Source organism: Vipera berus, assembly GCF_964194415.1.
Source record: "Vipera berus genome assembly, chromosome: 2".
Classification (NCBI taxonomy): domain Eukaryota; kingdom Metazoa; phylum Chordata; class Lepidosauria; order Squamata; family Viperidae; genus Vipera; species Vipera berus.
This window is the reverse complement of record NC_138203.1, coordinates 61,615,904-61,634,076: the sequence shown is the minus strand read 5'-3', so window position 1 is coordinate 61,634,076 and position 18,173 is coordinate 61,615,904. Positions and strand designations below refer to the sequence as shown.

The following is an 18,173-nucleotide window of genomic DNA, read 5'->3' as shown; positions in this document are numbered from 1 at the left end:
TGACTGGTATAGCAAAAGGGTATAAGGTATGTATCAGGTAATCTTGCAAGAAAGGGGTCCTGACATGCCCTTCAAATGCCAGCAGAATCCTTCATGTGGGAGAAAAAATTGCTTGCCCTAGGCTTAGAACATTGACTTTCTTCTTTACCTATTTTCTCTGCTTCCTTTCTTTTTACTTTGACAAAACACTTCGTTTCTCAAAGCTTTTAGTGTCATGGAAGCTTCACACTTTAATTCCAACACCAAAACAGTTTGCAATTTTCTACGTTAAAACCCCGTGCACCTACTCAGGTTCTGTGGGTTAAGAAGTTCTTTATTCACTTAATAGTCGGGGAGGAGGGATTGGATTTTGGGAAATCAATACTGAGTATTGATTGGTTTTTTCTGTAGAATCATAACCCTATATTGGAGTCAGGCTTCCTCAGTACAACAATTCAAAAATGATGATTGGCTTGCAATATTTGTAGTCTAAGATTTTAACTGAAAAGTATCGATTAATTGGTGGCTGAAAATGGTGCAGCTTTTGTTTTGATTTCACTTGCTTGCTAGGCATGACCTGATTGTTTAGTAGATTAGTAGATCATATTTACTTCCACTAATCTGATTTGTTGATGGCCCAGATTTCTGAATGTTTGGCTTCCTGCTATTCTCTTTCTTTCCTGCTGTTTGTGTGATCTATTATTTCTGTTGTCATAATCAAAAGTGTGATTTATATTGAGGAATGGGTAGTTGTTAAGAACTTGCAAACTTGCTTCTTTATTGCAGTTGTGTGTCTTTCATTCTTTAAGAAATCCATAAATGGTGCCCCAATGATCTCACAAACTCAAATAGAGACGCCAGGCTATTTTTGTAATGTTAGCAAGTATACAAAGACAAAAACTGGAAGATTAATCCAAAGACAAAGGTACTGTTTAAAATTAAAAGGGATTTCAAAAAATGAATATTTAACTCTTTTGAATGGTAACTTTACCTTTCATGGTTCAAGTTTGCAACTTTGCTACATGTTTAAGTTCAGTTCTAAATCCAAAGGCACCCTTTAGTGCGTTTTCAATTTACCCTGTGCAAATAAAGCAGGTTACAATTCCTAAAGATTTGGGTTTGTCCTTGAAAATGTATTTAGCAGTTTCAGCTAACCCAGCATGCTGCAGCAAAATATTAATTAAAGTTACATTTTCATTGGTTAAAGGTTCCCAGTTTAAGGTGTACCTTATGACCTATGAAGCCCTATCTCTAGGAACACATTCTCCATTAGAGCTTTTATAATCCATAAAAGAGGCTCTTCCTCTCTTCTGCCTCACCGTCATCTAGCTTCTCAAAGAATAATTGCATAGATATTTGAGGGACTGCCAACAGACTAATGTTTCAATTCTTTCCAAACAGTAGAGAATCTGACAAAAGAGCAGGACCTTTTGTTAAAAGCAAGAAGTGAAAAATAATGCATATCAAAAAGATGGCTTTTTATTGTCACATGTAGGTACTAAAAAAATCTTGGACAAAATATTCCATTATATCTTAAAGGGAATTTTGTCATTTTGGTTAATATTTTTTTTCTATTCCTTTACATTGTTTTATTCCTTACAGAATTAACACCAATAGTTTGATTAATACATGTTGCACACAATGGGTATCATCAGAAATATTTCAATAAAATCATTTTATAGTTATTTACTTATATATTGGTTACAAAATAGTGTCTTATTTTTCAGAGAAAAGGACTCTTGTTCCTTTAATTCGGGGTCATTTTTAAACAGACAGTAGTACCTTGTCTACTTCCAAGCCTCATCTAGATCAGATTTTGGTAATATCTGGATCAGAGACCAGCAGGTAAAAACAAGACTATTGGATAGACTGGATTTTTTAAAAAAAAAAAAAACAAAAAGCAAACAAACCCATGTTTTTTTTCTGAATGGCATATTTCAATATATCTACTAAAATATGAGTTAAGTCCATGAAGTGCAGTTGACATTTCATCTGTTTATGGAGCTATTTTTCTATTTTCATCTTATAATAGGAACCACTTTCAATTATGACATATTGGCATGCATTATGTAAGTTGTCCTATATTGCCTAAAACACATCTATTTTTTTTTCCTAAGAAAGTCAAATGGCTATTGATTATATCCATGCAGTGGCGTAGCGTGGGGGGTGCAGGGGGGGCTGGCCGCACCGGGCGCAACATCTGGGGGGGGGCACGCTCACACTGAGCTGCTCAGGGAGCCCCAAGGGCTGCACAGAGTTGGCTTGGCTCCGCTCTCGAGCTGCTCTTTCTTGCAAAGCGAAATGAGTCTGGCAGGTGAGATGGGCGGCCACATAAACTGAATAAAATAAATAGAAGCGCCCAACTCTCCGCCCAGGCTCAGGCCAACCGCAAGCGCCCCGCAGGCGCCCCGGCAGGCTTGGCCGAGTGAAGACGGACCCGCCGGCCGGCCGGCCTAGCTTCGTGCGCATGCGTGGCTTTATTTAGCGGGGCTCACGTGCGAGCTTCAATGCAGCAGCTCTTGCAGGTCGGAGCCCCGCCCAGCCGCCCTCGAGAGGGACCCGGAAGCATCCCGCATTGCGCGCGACTCTTCTTGGAAAGTCTACGCCGCTGCGGGGCGCGTCTTTTCGGCGGTGCCGTGACATCACCGCCCGCCCGCCCCTCTATTTCCGCTTCCGGTTGCCTTGCCCCGGGTGCTGACAACCCACGCTACGCCACTGTATCCATGTGAACACCTAAAATCATTCTGTAATGTTGGACTTACCAACAAAGAGCTGACTGTTGAGCTGCAAACGGATATGCCCGTCAGATGGAGCTGCGTGAATCCTTTGAGGAAGCTGGTCTACTTGCAAAGACGCCTCTTTGATGTTTCTTTCAGCCTTCACATAGTGCCACTGGTTGTCATTTAAGGGAATAGGTGACTGCACTGTGATTTCATTAGGCCCATTTCCCACATCAAATGAAAATGTCACTTCAAGTGGTGCTACAAAAGTTAAAAATAACTAAGACACCTTAGAATGACAATCACAGAGACACACAAAAAAAATCACAAAAAATTCAAAATACTGAAAACATGGTATTTTTCTCTTTTTTGGTTCTAAGTGAAAGACTAGATTTCAATGTAGTTTGTTGGAAATATGACTTTATACATCAATGTTGATGTTCTTATTGGATAGATGCTGAAAATAATACTTTATTTAAACTCAAAAAATAATTTAGGTGTGAAATTACAGTAGAAATAATGCATGTGAATATTAACCAGCTAAGCATAATTTGCTTTCTGATGTACAAATAGGTACAGTGATTTGAGTTGCTGCAAATAAAATAGTATATTTAGCTGAAATATTCTATTGGACTGGTATTAAATTTACTTTCTGTTACATAGTTTTAATAACAATTTCAACCCATCTGGAATTATTTCCAGAGCATGGAGTATAATTTAAATATTAACTATAGATGCCAAATATTTTCATATTTGGTCAAAAATGCTTCTTTTTAAAAAAAAAACCAATTGCAATAAATTATCCAATTCAATATTGTATTGGAAAAGGTTCTTATCTACCCATAAAACTTGTTGTGCTTATTCAGTTCCCAATATAGGTCTGAACTGAAGCAAAAGTGAAAACTCACATCAGTTCAAACAGACAACAAAACAACTTGGAACAGCCCAACTCACTGTACATGTTGTCGTAGAAAATTTCTAGAACTCCGCAAATATTTCATATTCAATTACAAGCATTTTTAAAACGCTATTTGATTTGGCCTAGATGTGGCCAGGAAAATCGCTACATAACTCTCATGTTTCTTGGAAGTCTTGGCAGTTCAAAGCTATTTTTTTAGAAGAAATATTTTTATTTACAAGAATGGCAGGGACTTCTTCTATATTTGGTGCACTTATAATGCTAGCTAGTTTGGTAATGAAATGTCTGCAAGAAAAGCACCAAGTTCAGAGAGCATCAAGGACCCCACAGTTCAACTCTGACCTACAAATATTGTTTTCTATCAGAAGAGAATGTGTGTGCATGTGTGTGTGTGTGTCTGTGTCTGTCTGTGTGTGTGTGTGTGTGTGTGTGTGTCTGTGTGTGTTAAACTGTTTGCTCTAGACCTGGACTATATGAATAGTGTAAACAAGGAGTTTTTGTATGTTTTTCTCTCCCATACAAATGTCTTATAATAGGAAATGTTTATCATCAGATTCACAACTTTACTGGGATCTCAATGGATCCCCTCTATATCTCTATGTGCTGGAGTTTTCTTTTTCACCCTCTCACAACTAGTGGTGCCATCAGAGATGCTCTAATGAAAGTCATGGAATCAATACCCATGGGCAGGTTGGGACTTCCGGTGGCTCCGCGGCGACGGAGACAGCCTTCCCGGGCTGCCCGCGGCTCAGCTGTTGTTTTTTCGCCCGAAACAGCGCCGATCAGCTGTTCAGGCGAATTTGAAGCCCCCTCCTCGGGAGAAGAGGAGGGGGCGAGCTCCCAGGTAGGGGTAGAGTTCTCCAGGGCCGCCTGAGCTTATGGCTTGGGCGGCTGAAGGATTGAACTCCCCCGTAGCCTGGGCTGCTCCCAGCTGGCCGGCGCCTCTGCTCCTGATTCTTGGAGCAGAGCCAGGCGTCTGCGACCACCCCTGCCTGAAGGAATGACTATGGATTAAAGGAGCAGGCAGAGCGATACAAGAGGAAAAGGTGATATTTTACTCTCCAGCTTGATGGACTTTTTTGGATTATAAATTTGAAGTGAAAGTGCGTCGCATTTGGTAAAAGATGGCGGCTAAACCACCCCCTAAAACTCTTCGGAGTGCTGGAACTTCTCCTGTGCAACAATCATTACTGCAGGCGCTGCATCCTCCTGATGTATTGACATCAAAGGACTTACGAGATGCTCTTGAAAAACACGCCCAGGTAATTTTGGAATCAATTAATGCTAGATTTGTACAGATGGAGGAGAAATTGGAGAAATTGGAGGAGAGAATGGAGGAGAGGATGGAACAGAAGTTCAGAGTGATGAAGGCAGACATCTTGTCTTCAGTGTGTAAAGTGGCTCGCTGTGTGGAAGAATTGGAGGAAAAGCTAGAAGATCTGACTCAAAAGAATGCTATATTAGAAGCAAAAGTATTGGAGAATGAAGATAAAGTGGAAAAAGAACTGAGTCTTGCTCAATATTACCAGATGCAGTTTGCCATTAGAGTTAGAGGCTTAAAGGAGAATACCAAGGAAGATCTAAAGCAGCTGGTTTCTGAGGCTTTTGAAGAAGTGTTGAAATAGCCAGCATCTGAAATAAAGGGAGGCATGGATAAAGTGTTTCGTGTGAATTCATGGATTGCTAGACAGAGAAAGTTGCCTAGAGATGTGGTGGTATATTTTGCAAAAAGGGAAACTAGAGATGAAGTCATACGAGCTGCTTATGATACTAAAGTTGTGATTGCTAATCAAGAAGTTTTGGTCTTAAAAGAAATTCCTCCAAAGATTTTAAGGAGAAGGAAGGATTTTACATTCCTTGTGCAAGAGCTCAAGCAACGAGATATAAGGTTTAGATGGGAGATCCCAGCTGGGTTGATGGTGACGCACGAAGGTAAAAGGTACCGTCTGGTTACTGTGATGCAAGCGCGTGATTTCTATAATAATGTTTTAAATGCAACGCCATTAACATCTCTGGAAGCTGAAAAGGGATCTGGAGAAGGAGTGCATCAAGAGGTCGAAGGTGGTCAGATAGAAGACAACGGTGTTGGAAGAGATCAAGATACAACTTCGTCGGATGATTCTATAGAACAGAGGGTGACGCGTGCTGCTGCAAAACGATCTAAGAAGAGAAAATAGCAGGATTTGCAGAAGTCTATGGAATTTCTACGACGTATTCATAGTCAAGTATGGGAGGTGGGAAAAGATTTGGGTGTAGACGCAATATATTTTTTACATGTGGTGGTTTTGTGGAAAGGGTGAGGTTTTTTTTGGATTAAAGTTTGGTGGAATATATAGAAGATTTCCAAATGGAGGTTAAAGTTTTGTTCGTAATTTTTTTATTGTTTGGAATAATTATAGATGTGCTGGAAGAGGAACGGCTGTATCAGACCCCGTCCGACGAGTCACCAAAAGATTGAAACCGGAACGGGAGCTGGTTCTTCTAGCCGTGTTTATTTTCCTCATAAACAGTTGCTCAAAGACAAATGAAGTCAGCGTTGACTTCACAGCACAGTCAACGCTGTTAAATAACCGGCAAGGCCGTCTCCCACCACCACACCCTTAATCACACCACCACGCCCCCACCCTACTTAAACACCGCCTCCCAAGATTCCCTCCTTTTGGCTCCCATCCCACCACCAATGCAGCCGGTAAGTTACCCCCCAGCCTAAACCTCCCTCCTTCCCCCCAGAACTCTGCCTAGGCTCCTCTTTCCCCTCACCGCCCCAGACCGCCGCAATCTGCGCTCTAAACCCCTCCCCGGCCCACCGGTCGTCTCCGTCACCCCCTGGCCCACCCAGGCACCCATTCTTATCCTGCAGGCCGGGCGCTGGGCAGCCATCGCCCAGTCCATCGTCCAGTCCATCGCACGGCCCCTTCCCGGCCTGTAAGCAGCTTCTGGGAGCCGGCTGGCTGGTCCGCGGCCTCCCCAGCTGACAGGCGGCCCGCCGCTGTGCTGTTCTTTCAATTGACCCATTCCCCGGCCCGTCGGAGTGGTGTGGGCGTGGCCAGCTGCTTCCGGAGCCCGGCAGCATGGCGAGGAGGTGAGGATTCCGGCGAACGGCCCTGCGGCCTGGTACGTTGCTCCGGGCGGTTACGGGGACGCCGGGAAGGGCCGCATGCTGAGCCGGCCCTCCGGGAAACGACGGGCACCGGCGGGAGGCTTCGGGCCTGACTGGGTGCTCTGCAGGAGCCTGGCGGCCTGGTGAGGCTCCCCGCGGCCCGTCCGAATGTCGGGCGTGCCCGGCCCGACAGGCTGATTACAGAAGAGTGGACTTTAAAGTTTTCTGATTTGGTTGAGGTGGCGAAGATCTTGGTTAATTAAAGATTATTTGTAAGAACGTTATATCATGGAATGGACAAAAAGGGATGGAGTCTATTTAGGACAAGTATAGGTTGAGAAGTATTATATAGTATTTGAATAATTCTTTTTTCCTTTTTTTTCTGTTCTTTTTTTCTCTTTCTATTTTGGGGTTCTTTTTCCTGTTTTTAATGTATATTTAATATTATTAAGGTTTGTCTTATTCTATATAAGCTAGAAAGTGTTTTTTTTATTTTAGTTTTTTATATATATTTAATATTGCCAAGGTTTGGTTTATCCTATATAAGCTAGAGAGTGATGGATTTTAGAATTTATAGTTGTTAGTACATGGTTGCTTATGTTTGCCTTTCTTTTTTTTTTCTCTTTCTCTTTTTATATATATACCTTGTATTCAGCTCTGGGAAGTCGGGGGGGGAGGGGGGGAGGGGGGGAGGTAGGGGGGGGAGGAGGGAGGGAGGGAGGGGGGGAGGTAGGGGGGGAGGAGGGAGGGGGAAGGGGGTTTTTTTAAAGGAAAATTGTATTTTAAAACTTTTCAATAAAAAAAAATACCCATGGGCAGGCAAAGTGATAAGGGAATTATTTCCCTGTTATGTAATATTATGTTTTGCTGTTGTAGAAGTTCAGTTGCATAGGAACTGTGGGGCCCTTAAATCCAGCCTCTTTCATATTATGTCCATGTTAGGCAAAAATCTGAAAAAAATGTCCATTTTGATATGTTGAACCTGAACCTTGGTAATACAACCTAGAAAATGCAGGTGTGTTGATTACAATTTTTTGGCTGGCAAACATGCAAGTTTATGCTAAAAAAAGAAAATCAGTGAGTTATCTCTGAGCTAAAAGAAGTGTCTGTCTGAAATTATGTAGACATCCTATCATTGTCTGAAACAGGAGTTACTGAAATATAATTCTAGTGTAAATTTATGTGAAAAGTCATTTATACATAAATTTGTAAATGGAATCTCTCTAGATCATTTATTGGCTAGTCTGGACATTAAAACTATGACAAAGCAACATTTGGATGCAAGCTACATACTTGAATCTGCTGTATTATTTTTGAGGCAAAAGATGTTAGTTACCTCAAGTGCTTCCTTGTTAGGAAGGCAGGTCGTGAGTTTAGCTATAATCAGATTTAGTCACATAACTGCTCTTCTCAACATAAATATACTTTTTTACTCAATGGAACTACTCACTGTAGACTGTTTAGTTCATCTCATTTTTGAGTGGTGTTATACTGAAAAGAATATTCATAAGAGGTAGTCAAAATATATTTGTTTTTCAAGAATAGGTTTTGTGAAAAATATACCTCTAGAATGAATGAAGGAAGGAAGACATTAAGTAGCAGATTTTGTATATTTCAAGTGCTGCACATATACTTGAAGAATATATACCTGTACAATGAGGCTTGCAATTTCCTAATAAGCTTCTGGCACCTTTAGCAACACTCTGAACCTACTGATGATGTCTATAACTGACCTATATTCTATGTCTAGTATATATCCTTTATGAATGCAACTGAAACTGGTAGTGTGGATCAACAAATCAAAAATAATGGAAGCCAATCAAAAAGGTAGAACACAGTTCAAGCTTGTTTAGGTACTAACTGTGATTCAAAGGAAGGACTTCATTGATAGATATTGCGAGTAAAGGGAGTAGCAACATAAAATTCAACTAAAAACCTGAAGAAATAGTTTTCTTCACCTGAAATTGAAAGTATAAAATCCTTTACACCCTCCATATGGTAACAGAGAGGAAACGCCACCATGAGACTGTCAGCATTCAGAAGATTTACAATAACTGACCAGATATGTGTTAATTCCAAAGACAAAATTCAAAAGCAAGCAGATTACCTCTCAAAATATATCTTTGAATATAATCGTGAAACTGAGACAAAAATCACATTGGATTAACTTCTTAAATTGTAAATTTGAACAGATCCTTAAGATCCAGGCATTTGAACAGCAAAAGGTTTCAACAGAATTTAAAAGGAGGTTTTTTTGTTTTTTGTTTTAAGCATTGCAGACGTCTTCTCTGTTGCAACAAAGCAGGAATTACCATCATAACAAAAATGCATTCAGAACTTCTGCAGATGCAGCCTGATTTGAGATGCCACCAGAACAGGAGAAGCAGCACGGCTACATTTTGGTGCATAAAGCAACATAGGGGAACTACTTGTTGGTTATGTAAATGAAGCATCAGATTGGTCCCTGCATTGTGCACTGTGTGCATTCTGACTCTTCATGAAAGAAATGCCACCATCTTCAGTTTGGTCTACCAATGACCCATAAGTCTGATAATTCTCAAGATTCCAGCTTGAATGTGTGGAATTCAATGCTCTGTTATATGCTGGTTTCATGATTCTCTGAGGCTACTGCATCACTGTATTTTATAGCAGTTCCCATCAATCTACCAGATGGCAAGGCAATTATATTGTTATTTAATATAACAAAACATCAGAAAAAGAGCAAATTTGTGTCCTTTATCCTGTGAGGACATTTTGATTTAAAGTCCATCAGCTATCATATTCCACAGTAAGTATCTGAATAATTGAACAGGAACTTTTTTTTTGAAAGGTGATAGGTAAAATTATCATATTTTGTCAAATCTTCTCCCATCTCTTTTTTTACAGAAATCCGAAACTTCTATTGTAAAGTATGGAGAATGCATTTATTTCTTCATGAGTTTTATCTGGTTTCTCTTCAGATTATTATTATTATTATTATTATTATTATTATTATTATTATTATTATTATTATTATTATTATTATTATTATTATTATTAATTTTATTTATATACCGCCCTTCTCCCGAAGGACTCAGGGCGGTGGATTATATATCCCAAGCACTCTTTTTTTCAAAATTTCTGAATAATAACATCTCTGACTAAGGTTAGTGAATGTGCTATATCATAGCTGGATCACCCTGTTTCTAGTTCAACACTTAGCCATAGATTAGACTGACTCAGCTGCTCTAATCTATGTAAATTCTCCATCTTCTTTTCCTTTCTTTTAGTGTTTGGAAGCTAAAAAAACACACACCTTGAATCTGTGGCATTGGCAGACTGCTTGCCATTTTCAAACCCTTGACAGTAACTATGTGGAACAGATACTCAATGCTAGTCCCTGCCAGTCAGCAAATTTCAACAATGAAGTCTGTTTTCTAAGTTGATGCACTGCCTTTCTCTTCAACTTTTCAAATATTTCCCCAGTATTGCCTGAAACTACATCTTATCAGGAAAGCAGAATAACTGTTATATATGATTGTATTGCAAAGCATAGAAAAGAAAGAAAATAGTTGTGCAGTGCAGACTGACTGTTAAAAGCTTGGTCTCTGAAGTCTACATGTGAAGAAAGAACTCCAAACTAGGGGCCACTTGGATATTTCATATTATTCCCTATCTTCTGTTTTGTAAAACAAAACAAAACAAAACTCTTAAAATAATATTATAGTTTTCATACAATGTAAGAAACTTTATAATTAAATATGGAATTATTATATTTTACATGGGTTTTTCCCCCTCCCTAGTGAAGACACAGATAGCTGTCCATAGATATCATTTGATACTATAATACAATCAGTCCTAGGAAAAGATGACTTCATTTAACACAAAATGTTATTCATGCAAACTGCACAGTGTTGCAAATACACTATACTACAGGTAGTTCTAGACTTACAGCAGTTCATTTAGAGAGATTTCAAAATTACAATGGTACTGAAAAAAGTAACTTATGACTGTTTTTCACACTTGTGACACTTGCAGCATCCCCAGGGTCATGTGATCAAAGTTTGCACACTTGGTAACTGACTCACACTTATGATGTTTGCAGTGTCATGGGGGTCATGTGATCCTCTTTTGCGACCTTCTGACAAGCAAAGTCAATGGGGGAAGCCAGATTCACTTAACAACTCCTGTATGTTACTGGCTTAACTGTGAGTCACTTAACTGTAACAAGAAAGGTCATAAAATGGAGCAAAATTCACTTCTCAAATGTTTCATTTAGCAATAGAAGTGTTGGGCTCGGTTGTGGTTGTAAGTGGAGGACTACCTGTACTTTCTGAAGAGCACTCATTTGCCCTGAAAACCATGAGGAGAAGCAGGATATTACTGAAATCTTGAAATTAGAGGAGCAGGTACATATAGTATAATGCTCATATGCTGTAGTCTGTGATTGTTCAACTCCGTCTTTAGGCTTTAGTAAAGCCACCTCTCAAATTTTCAAACAGCTTTAGCAATCAAGGCATGGTCAAAATATGTAAAATAAATCCTCAAAAGGAACCAATGGAAACTTATTTAAATGTGACTCACAATGCAGTTCTATCCTTACGAAATCTCTGATTCCCAGATTCTCTAAAAACACACCAGAAGAAGCTGTAGTTTTAAAGAAAAAGGACATGTCTGCACTTAGTTCTCCATGAAAAGTGGGGAAATGGAGATAGGAGGCCTCGGTGTTGAAGGAGGCTGCGTTCCAAAACTCTCCTAAATATAGAAAAAAAGAAGGTAGAAAATTCCATTACACATATAGTTGTAGTTAATGAATTGGCATCTGATATATTAATTATCCCCAAATAGTGCACTAAATGCCTTCCTTTGAAATGGAAGCTCAATTCATAAGTGCCACAATTCACATGTAGTTCAAGTCTGCCTTTTTCCCATATCATCTACAAAGGCTTAATTCCAAATCATGCAATGTAAAAAAACAAATTGGTGATACCAAAGGACCTTCTCAATTGCTTTCTCAATAGTATGACATTTTGGCAACTAGGAAAGATTCATGCTGGGCCCTCTTTGATGGCCTTTGAGGATGATGAAAGCAATCCCATCATCATGAATCTGAAAGACACTTCCCTTATGTTTATATCTGTTGCTATCTGTTTTCTTGTGAACTTTTGATTGTTCTTTTCTTGTTGTCTACTACTTTTCTTATTTTCATCTTTGATTGTTGACCAGCTTAGGGTTCCATTTGAAGACCAACCAGTAGATTACAAATATTAGAAGAAGGAAGGAAGGAAGGAAGGAAGGAAGGAAGGAAGGAAGGAAGGAAGGAAGGAAGGAAAGTTAAAATGCATGTATTTGCATACATAGGTTTTATAGGTAATAGTTAATTCCTAGTTAATGGAAATTACACTACAGTTTCATTTTCACTGCTTTACCACCCATCCAAAGACTAGAACAAGGCTATTATACTATTTCTAAGAGTGCTTATCAGTCTTACGTGAAATACCAGTTATTATGCAGTTCATGAGCATGTTAGGAAATTGATTTTCCTTATCAATTTTCAAGAAAGTTGAGTCCTAAAGTTACTTTGTTGGCCATTATACTGCATATTTAAATCTCTTTATACCATTGTAATATATATGTACGTCTATGTATTTATCTCTTTCATAAGCTGTATATCATTTGGTAAATTAAATCAGACAATATCAACCAGTGAAAGCTAAATATATTTTCTCTGGTTAGTTTCAAGGGTCTCTTTCTTTTTTAGAAATGTCATTTCCAAAAAAATATAATAGATAAATTACAAATGAGTTCTAAACCTCAGGTTTCAGTTATACTCAATAGATTCTCTTTTTTTCTTACTTTGTATTAGTTTTTAATCTTCTTGTTTAAAAGTTTTAATTTTGTAAAACACCTTGAGGGAATTTTCTGATCAGAAAGACAGGATATAAATAGATAGCACTTTCTATCTAATTTCACAGTATTCCAGCATGTGCTGATTTATTAACATCTGAACTGATAAGTTTTTTAACTAAACAGAAAAGATACATTGATTTGGTTCTAACATTAAGAAAAAATATACAGAATATAACATTATATTTTTCTTACTTTTTCAAATTCCTCAGTGTTATTTTCTACAAACACACACACACACACACACACACACACAGAGAGAGAGAGAGAGAGAGAGAGAGAGAGAGAGAGAGAGAGAGAGAGAGAGAGAGAAACCTCACTCATTTATTCTCAAATGAGTACAGAGAAGAGCAACAAAGATGATTAGGGGACTGGAGACTAAAACATATAAGTAACAGCTGCTGGAATTGGGTATGTGTAGTTTAATGAAGAGAAGGACGAGGGGGGACATGACAGCAGTGTTCCAATATCTCAGGGGCTGCCACAAAGAGGAGAGACTCAAGCTACTGTATTCTCCAAAGTGCCCAAAGGCAGGACAAGAAGCAACGGATGGAAACTAATCAAGGAAAGAAGCAACCTGGAACTAAGGAGAAACTTCCTGACTGTTAGAACAACTAACCAGTGGAACAACCTGCCTCCAGAAGTGGTGAATGCTCCAACACTGGAAGTTTTTAAGAAGAGACTGGATAGCCATTTGTCTGAAATTGTATAGGTTTTCCTGCCTGAGCAGGGGGTTGGACTAGATGACCTCCAAGGTCCCTTCCAACTATTATTATTATTATTATTATTATTATTATTATTATTATTATTATTATTATTATTATTATTATTGGACAAATAAATGCAATAGTCTATACTCTGGGGAAATGTATATAAAATGTATCTTTTTTGTACTTATATATCTTTGCTATATGCATATTTCTTAAAGCAAATATATATATATATATATGCATTTTGCCTAGATTCACTAGGAGAAATACATATAAAAAATTGTATGCCCAAAATGTTTCATAGTGATGCAGAAAATAGAGCAGATGTAAGCTTCAAATGCTTCCAAAGTTATTGAAAGCAAACTTAAAGTAAGAACTTACTCAAAATCATTTTATTGCAGTGCTGAATGTTCTAATCTAAATTACATTTCATCAGCTTTTACAGATACAAGAGCTGGATGTGCTTTATTATCTTGTTGCTTCAAGTTTATATTTCAAGTATGATATTAAATCTACACTTTTATTTTCAAATAAGAATCACTCAGCGTAGAGATGCATAGACCTAGCTGCAAAAGTAACCTTTGTCGTTTTCAGAAGGTTATGACTTGATTTAGATTTCCAGATCAAATGTACACTATAAACAATTAGTCAATTTGAATTTTATATTCATAACACTGATGAGAGGAAAACAGCCCTTTCCCTGTCCAAGGATCAGCTACTGTGCAGGAAAAAAATGGATTCAAATTTAACCTGAAAATCCTATGAATTGTGTGCATGACACACACACACACACACACACACACACACACACACACACACACAGAGAGAGACACACAGACACACAGACACACAGACACACACACAGAGAGAGAGAGAGAGAGAGAGAGAGAGAGAGAGAGAGAGAGAGAGAGAGAGAGAGAGAGAGAGAGAGAGAGAGAGAGAGAGAGAGATTTCAATTGATACTAAATCACACAACTGATTTACTTACTATCACCCTGGCAAAGTAAAGGTCCAAGTTTATAAGCTGCTTCAGAATTTGGACGGCCTGTATCTGTGATGACCAGTTCTGTTACTGGCAAATGGTCTTTGTAGGACAGAAGTCCTGTGTCATTTGTCCTGTCCCAAATAAAGAGAGAGTTTCAGAACAAATGTTCATGACCACTTTCAGACCTATGGAAGAATACTACTACCTTTATAAATGTGTGTAACAACAACAACAACTGCTTTTGAAGAGGATATATGGATAAGATAGTCATGGCATGGAACATTACAGTATTTTTAGTAGCAAAAACTGATATAGCATGAATGGTCGAATGAAACCATTATAGCTCCACAGCATCTAGCTTTACATAACCACGAATTTTCCTGTTCTATTAGGAAACTAATTGACCTCTTACAGTAAATAGGTAATTATTCATAACATGTCGATGTCTTTAAGAAACAGAGCCCCATGTAGCTTAGCAAGAAAGAAAATAAATGATAAATAGCAGAAAATATTTCAGCTTATTGAATTGAATGGCTTTAATTCCCTAGACTCAGTGCTGAACTTATTAAATACAGTGTAAATGCTGTATTCTTGCATAGAGGGAATCTTGAATAATTATGTTTTTTGGACTAATTATTTACTGGTAGTGCTCATTTAATTATAATAATTAGGACTGGAATTTCCATGGCCAAACACCATGGTGAAAAAGTGCTATCTTTAAGTCAATCCCACACTTGCAGTAAATGTGGCATCATGTGGTTGCCATTTGCAACTTCGTGCTTGCTTCCCCATTGCCTTTGCTTGTCAGAACCTGGCACTGAAGGTTACAAATATGACTGATATTGCAGAGGATATTGCAGCATGATAATTACAAGCCAATCATCAAAATAGCCAGATTGTGATTGTGTGACTTTAGGGACGCTGTAACTATTTATAAATATGAGAATTGGCTGTAAGCATTAACTTGATGCCCAAAATTTGAGTTATTGTTAAACAAGGACCACCTGTACTCAATCAGAATATAGGTCAGTTCAGCAATGTTGACACTGATTGAAAGACATTTCTGACTCTGATTGGCAGACACCTCCAGGAACCTGAATATGGGAGGGTGCTCTTACAAAGCATGTGTTCTGACAGGGAATTACAAACCAGAACCATGTTCTGTTCTTGTGACAAATCAATAATTTGGGACCAAATGGTCATCATGGTTTTTGAAGTCTAATTGCTGCATGATAACATGCAACTCTTAACTTTGTTCATGTTTTCCAACAAAGAATATCTAATGTTTAGGTTTCTTTCATTACAGCAGGCATGTCAAACTGCTGGCCCGTGGGCTGAATAAATCATGCTAAAACCGTGCCCACCCCATTGCCAGCAATGGGGGAAAAGTCCTCATACATCGCGTGATGTCATGTGATGACACGAGTTTTACATGCCTGCATTACAGTAAGGATTGGAGAATCTTAACCTTTTCTGGGTATTTGAGGGCACAATTGTTTTGAAGAAAATCTGTGGAATTTATAAAAAAAATAAGGAGATTAATGATATATTTTTCACTAATAAAAAATTGCAACGACTTGCTTTATGAATCAGTCACCTCTGAAGTTAGAACAGGCAACTATTCCTTTTAAACCTTAAAAAAGTTGAAAACAAGTTATTAGGATTGTGTAAACATTGAAATTAATTGAGAACAATTTTCAGTTTTCATTGGACACTCAAATTGCATTAAAACGTAAATATGAATTGGACTGATATAAATCCAAATTGATTCAGATTTGCACTATTAAAATTCATACATGTATGTCCAGAAAACATCTGAATCCAATGAAATCAGTTAGGATGCATTACGTACATTTAAATGAATCCATCAAGATTGAACTGGACATGTTTTCTAAATATGATCAAACTAAACCATCAATTCAGTTTATTGAACTGGTTCAAAGCAATTTATCAAAATGCTCCAAATCAATTTAGTATACTTAATATTTATTTCCAATATTTATTAAATATTCACAGGGTATAATAACTAAAGTTTTTCAGAGAGATCCAGTTTCAGATTCCCTGAGTTCTTTTCACATGTGGCAAGCTTAATCTTCTGAGAAGTGTTCACAGTGTTATAATTGTTTTTTCCCATTTTTAAAAAAAATAAAATTCTAATTTTCCTACAACAATCAATGGACACTTTTTTTTACTTAGGCCTCGAGTGAAATTACAGATAATTCTTGATAACTGTGATTCATTCAGTGACCATTCTAAGTCATGATTGTGCTGAATGAAAGAACTTACAACTAGTCCCCAAAGTTACAGTCGCTACAGCATCCCCATGGTGATGTGATTACAATCTGAGTGCTTGCAAGTACAACACGTTGCCAAGCACTCTGGGATCATGTGATTGCCATTTGCAATCTTCCCTGCCACCTTTCCAAGAATGTTAATGCTGCTTGGAAGTCACTGCTACCTACCAAGATAATTCCCCCTCATCTTTGGGGGTTGGCCCAAATCTCTGCTGAATTACAAATAGGATTTTGGAACAGGGCATTTCCAGTTTCCCTCTTGACTCTGGAAATTGTACTTGGACTCTTAGTACCAAAAACCAAGCAGAATTTTCAGCCAGAAAATTGACAACAACTGAGACTGCTTAGATTGCCATCACTAAGGAAAGTGGTCATATTTTATCACTGCAACACTTAGCAATAGCACTCCTGGTCCTAATTGCCATCATATGCCAGGGACTACCTGCACACAATTCAGGTTCTAACTGGATAATTTTGACTTGAACTGAATCATACATTCATCATCCTGTAATCAGAATAGTTTTCAAGAACTAATATTGTTTCAAAGATATTTGTTTATCTACCTCATAACTACTTGTTCCCAAACATGATGTGCCCTGATGTATTACGACTGTTCTTCTCAAGTTTTTCAAATGACTAGGAATTTTTCCCTACTCTGACCCCAAAATGTAGTGAATATGGAATTGGAAAAGATTGGTAAAACCAACAATTTTGCAATGTTTTATCTTATCACAGAAATTATGAAATTAATAATTCTGAATTTGTTACATTCAATATTTGCAACAATACTTCCCTCTCCAAATATGAAGGACAATTTTAATTTCACTCAAAGGAGGAGAAGAATGTAACTATAACATAAACTAGAATTTGTCTTTTTGTCTTTTTCATATAACCATTTTTAAAGTCTTGAACAGACGAACCCAAAATAAATCTGAATCCTCAAAGAAATCTTTTACTGTAGCAGGAAAGGTCTATGGGGCAAAAAAATCAGAAGGAATCTGGTAGGACTTTTTCAGGTAATAAATTTTATTAAGTGTGTCAAATAAGATCTGATCTGATGAAGTGAGATGAAGGTCACAAAAAATTGTCCCCTTTAATAATTTTAATTGGAAAAGGTGCTTGAAAGGTCCTTCTTTATATTTCATAAAAGAAAAAAAGAGAAGCAGTGCATAGAGTGGGGGGTTGTGTAACATCAACGATGAGCCAAAAATAAACCTTTGTTCAGAGATCATCATTAGCACAGTAGATCTGCAAGACAATTTAAAAAAAACAACAACAACCCAACAACATGTACAATACCTTGAATCTATTGGGTGAGACAGAAGGGAAGTATCCAATGCAAAATGTCTACAATTCTTTCTTTTTCTGGGGAGGGAATAAAAATTAAGGGATAGGCAAAGACTGCCCTTTCTCAGCCACATTTTTGAGATTTCAAATTAAAGATTTCCATTTTTAAATACTGAAGTAATGATGTAATGTTTCATAGGTGTGTTTTAGAAATTTAACAAAGCTCAGCAATCCAGCACCAAATATGCTTGCTTTCCAAACTGTTTATATGCATATTTATATTTAGCTTTAAA

The 18,173-nt window shown here is 37.8% G+C and overlaps 1 protein-coding gene across 1 annotated transcript in view; it reads right to left on the bottom strand.

Annotated features, from left to right (window-relative positions):
- Positions 1-18,173, bottom strand: part of CNTNAP4 (contactin associated protein family member 4) — a gene marked incomplete at both ends in the record, with an annotated part of 286,811 nt that overhangs the window by 28,626 nt on the left and 240,012 nt on the right. Inside the window, 3 exons of the mRNA XM_081315740.1 lie at positions 2,742-2,960; positions 11,282-11,452; positions 14,303-14,430. Coding sequence (XP_081171866.1) covers positions 2,742-2,960; positions 11,282-11,452; positions 14,303-14,430 — 518 coding nt within the window. The remainder of the gene's footprint in view (positions 1-2,741; positions 2,961-11,281; positions 11,453-14,302; positions 14,431-18,173) is intronic.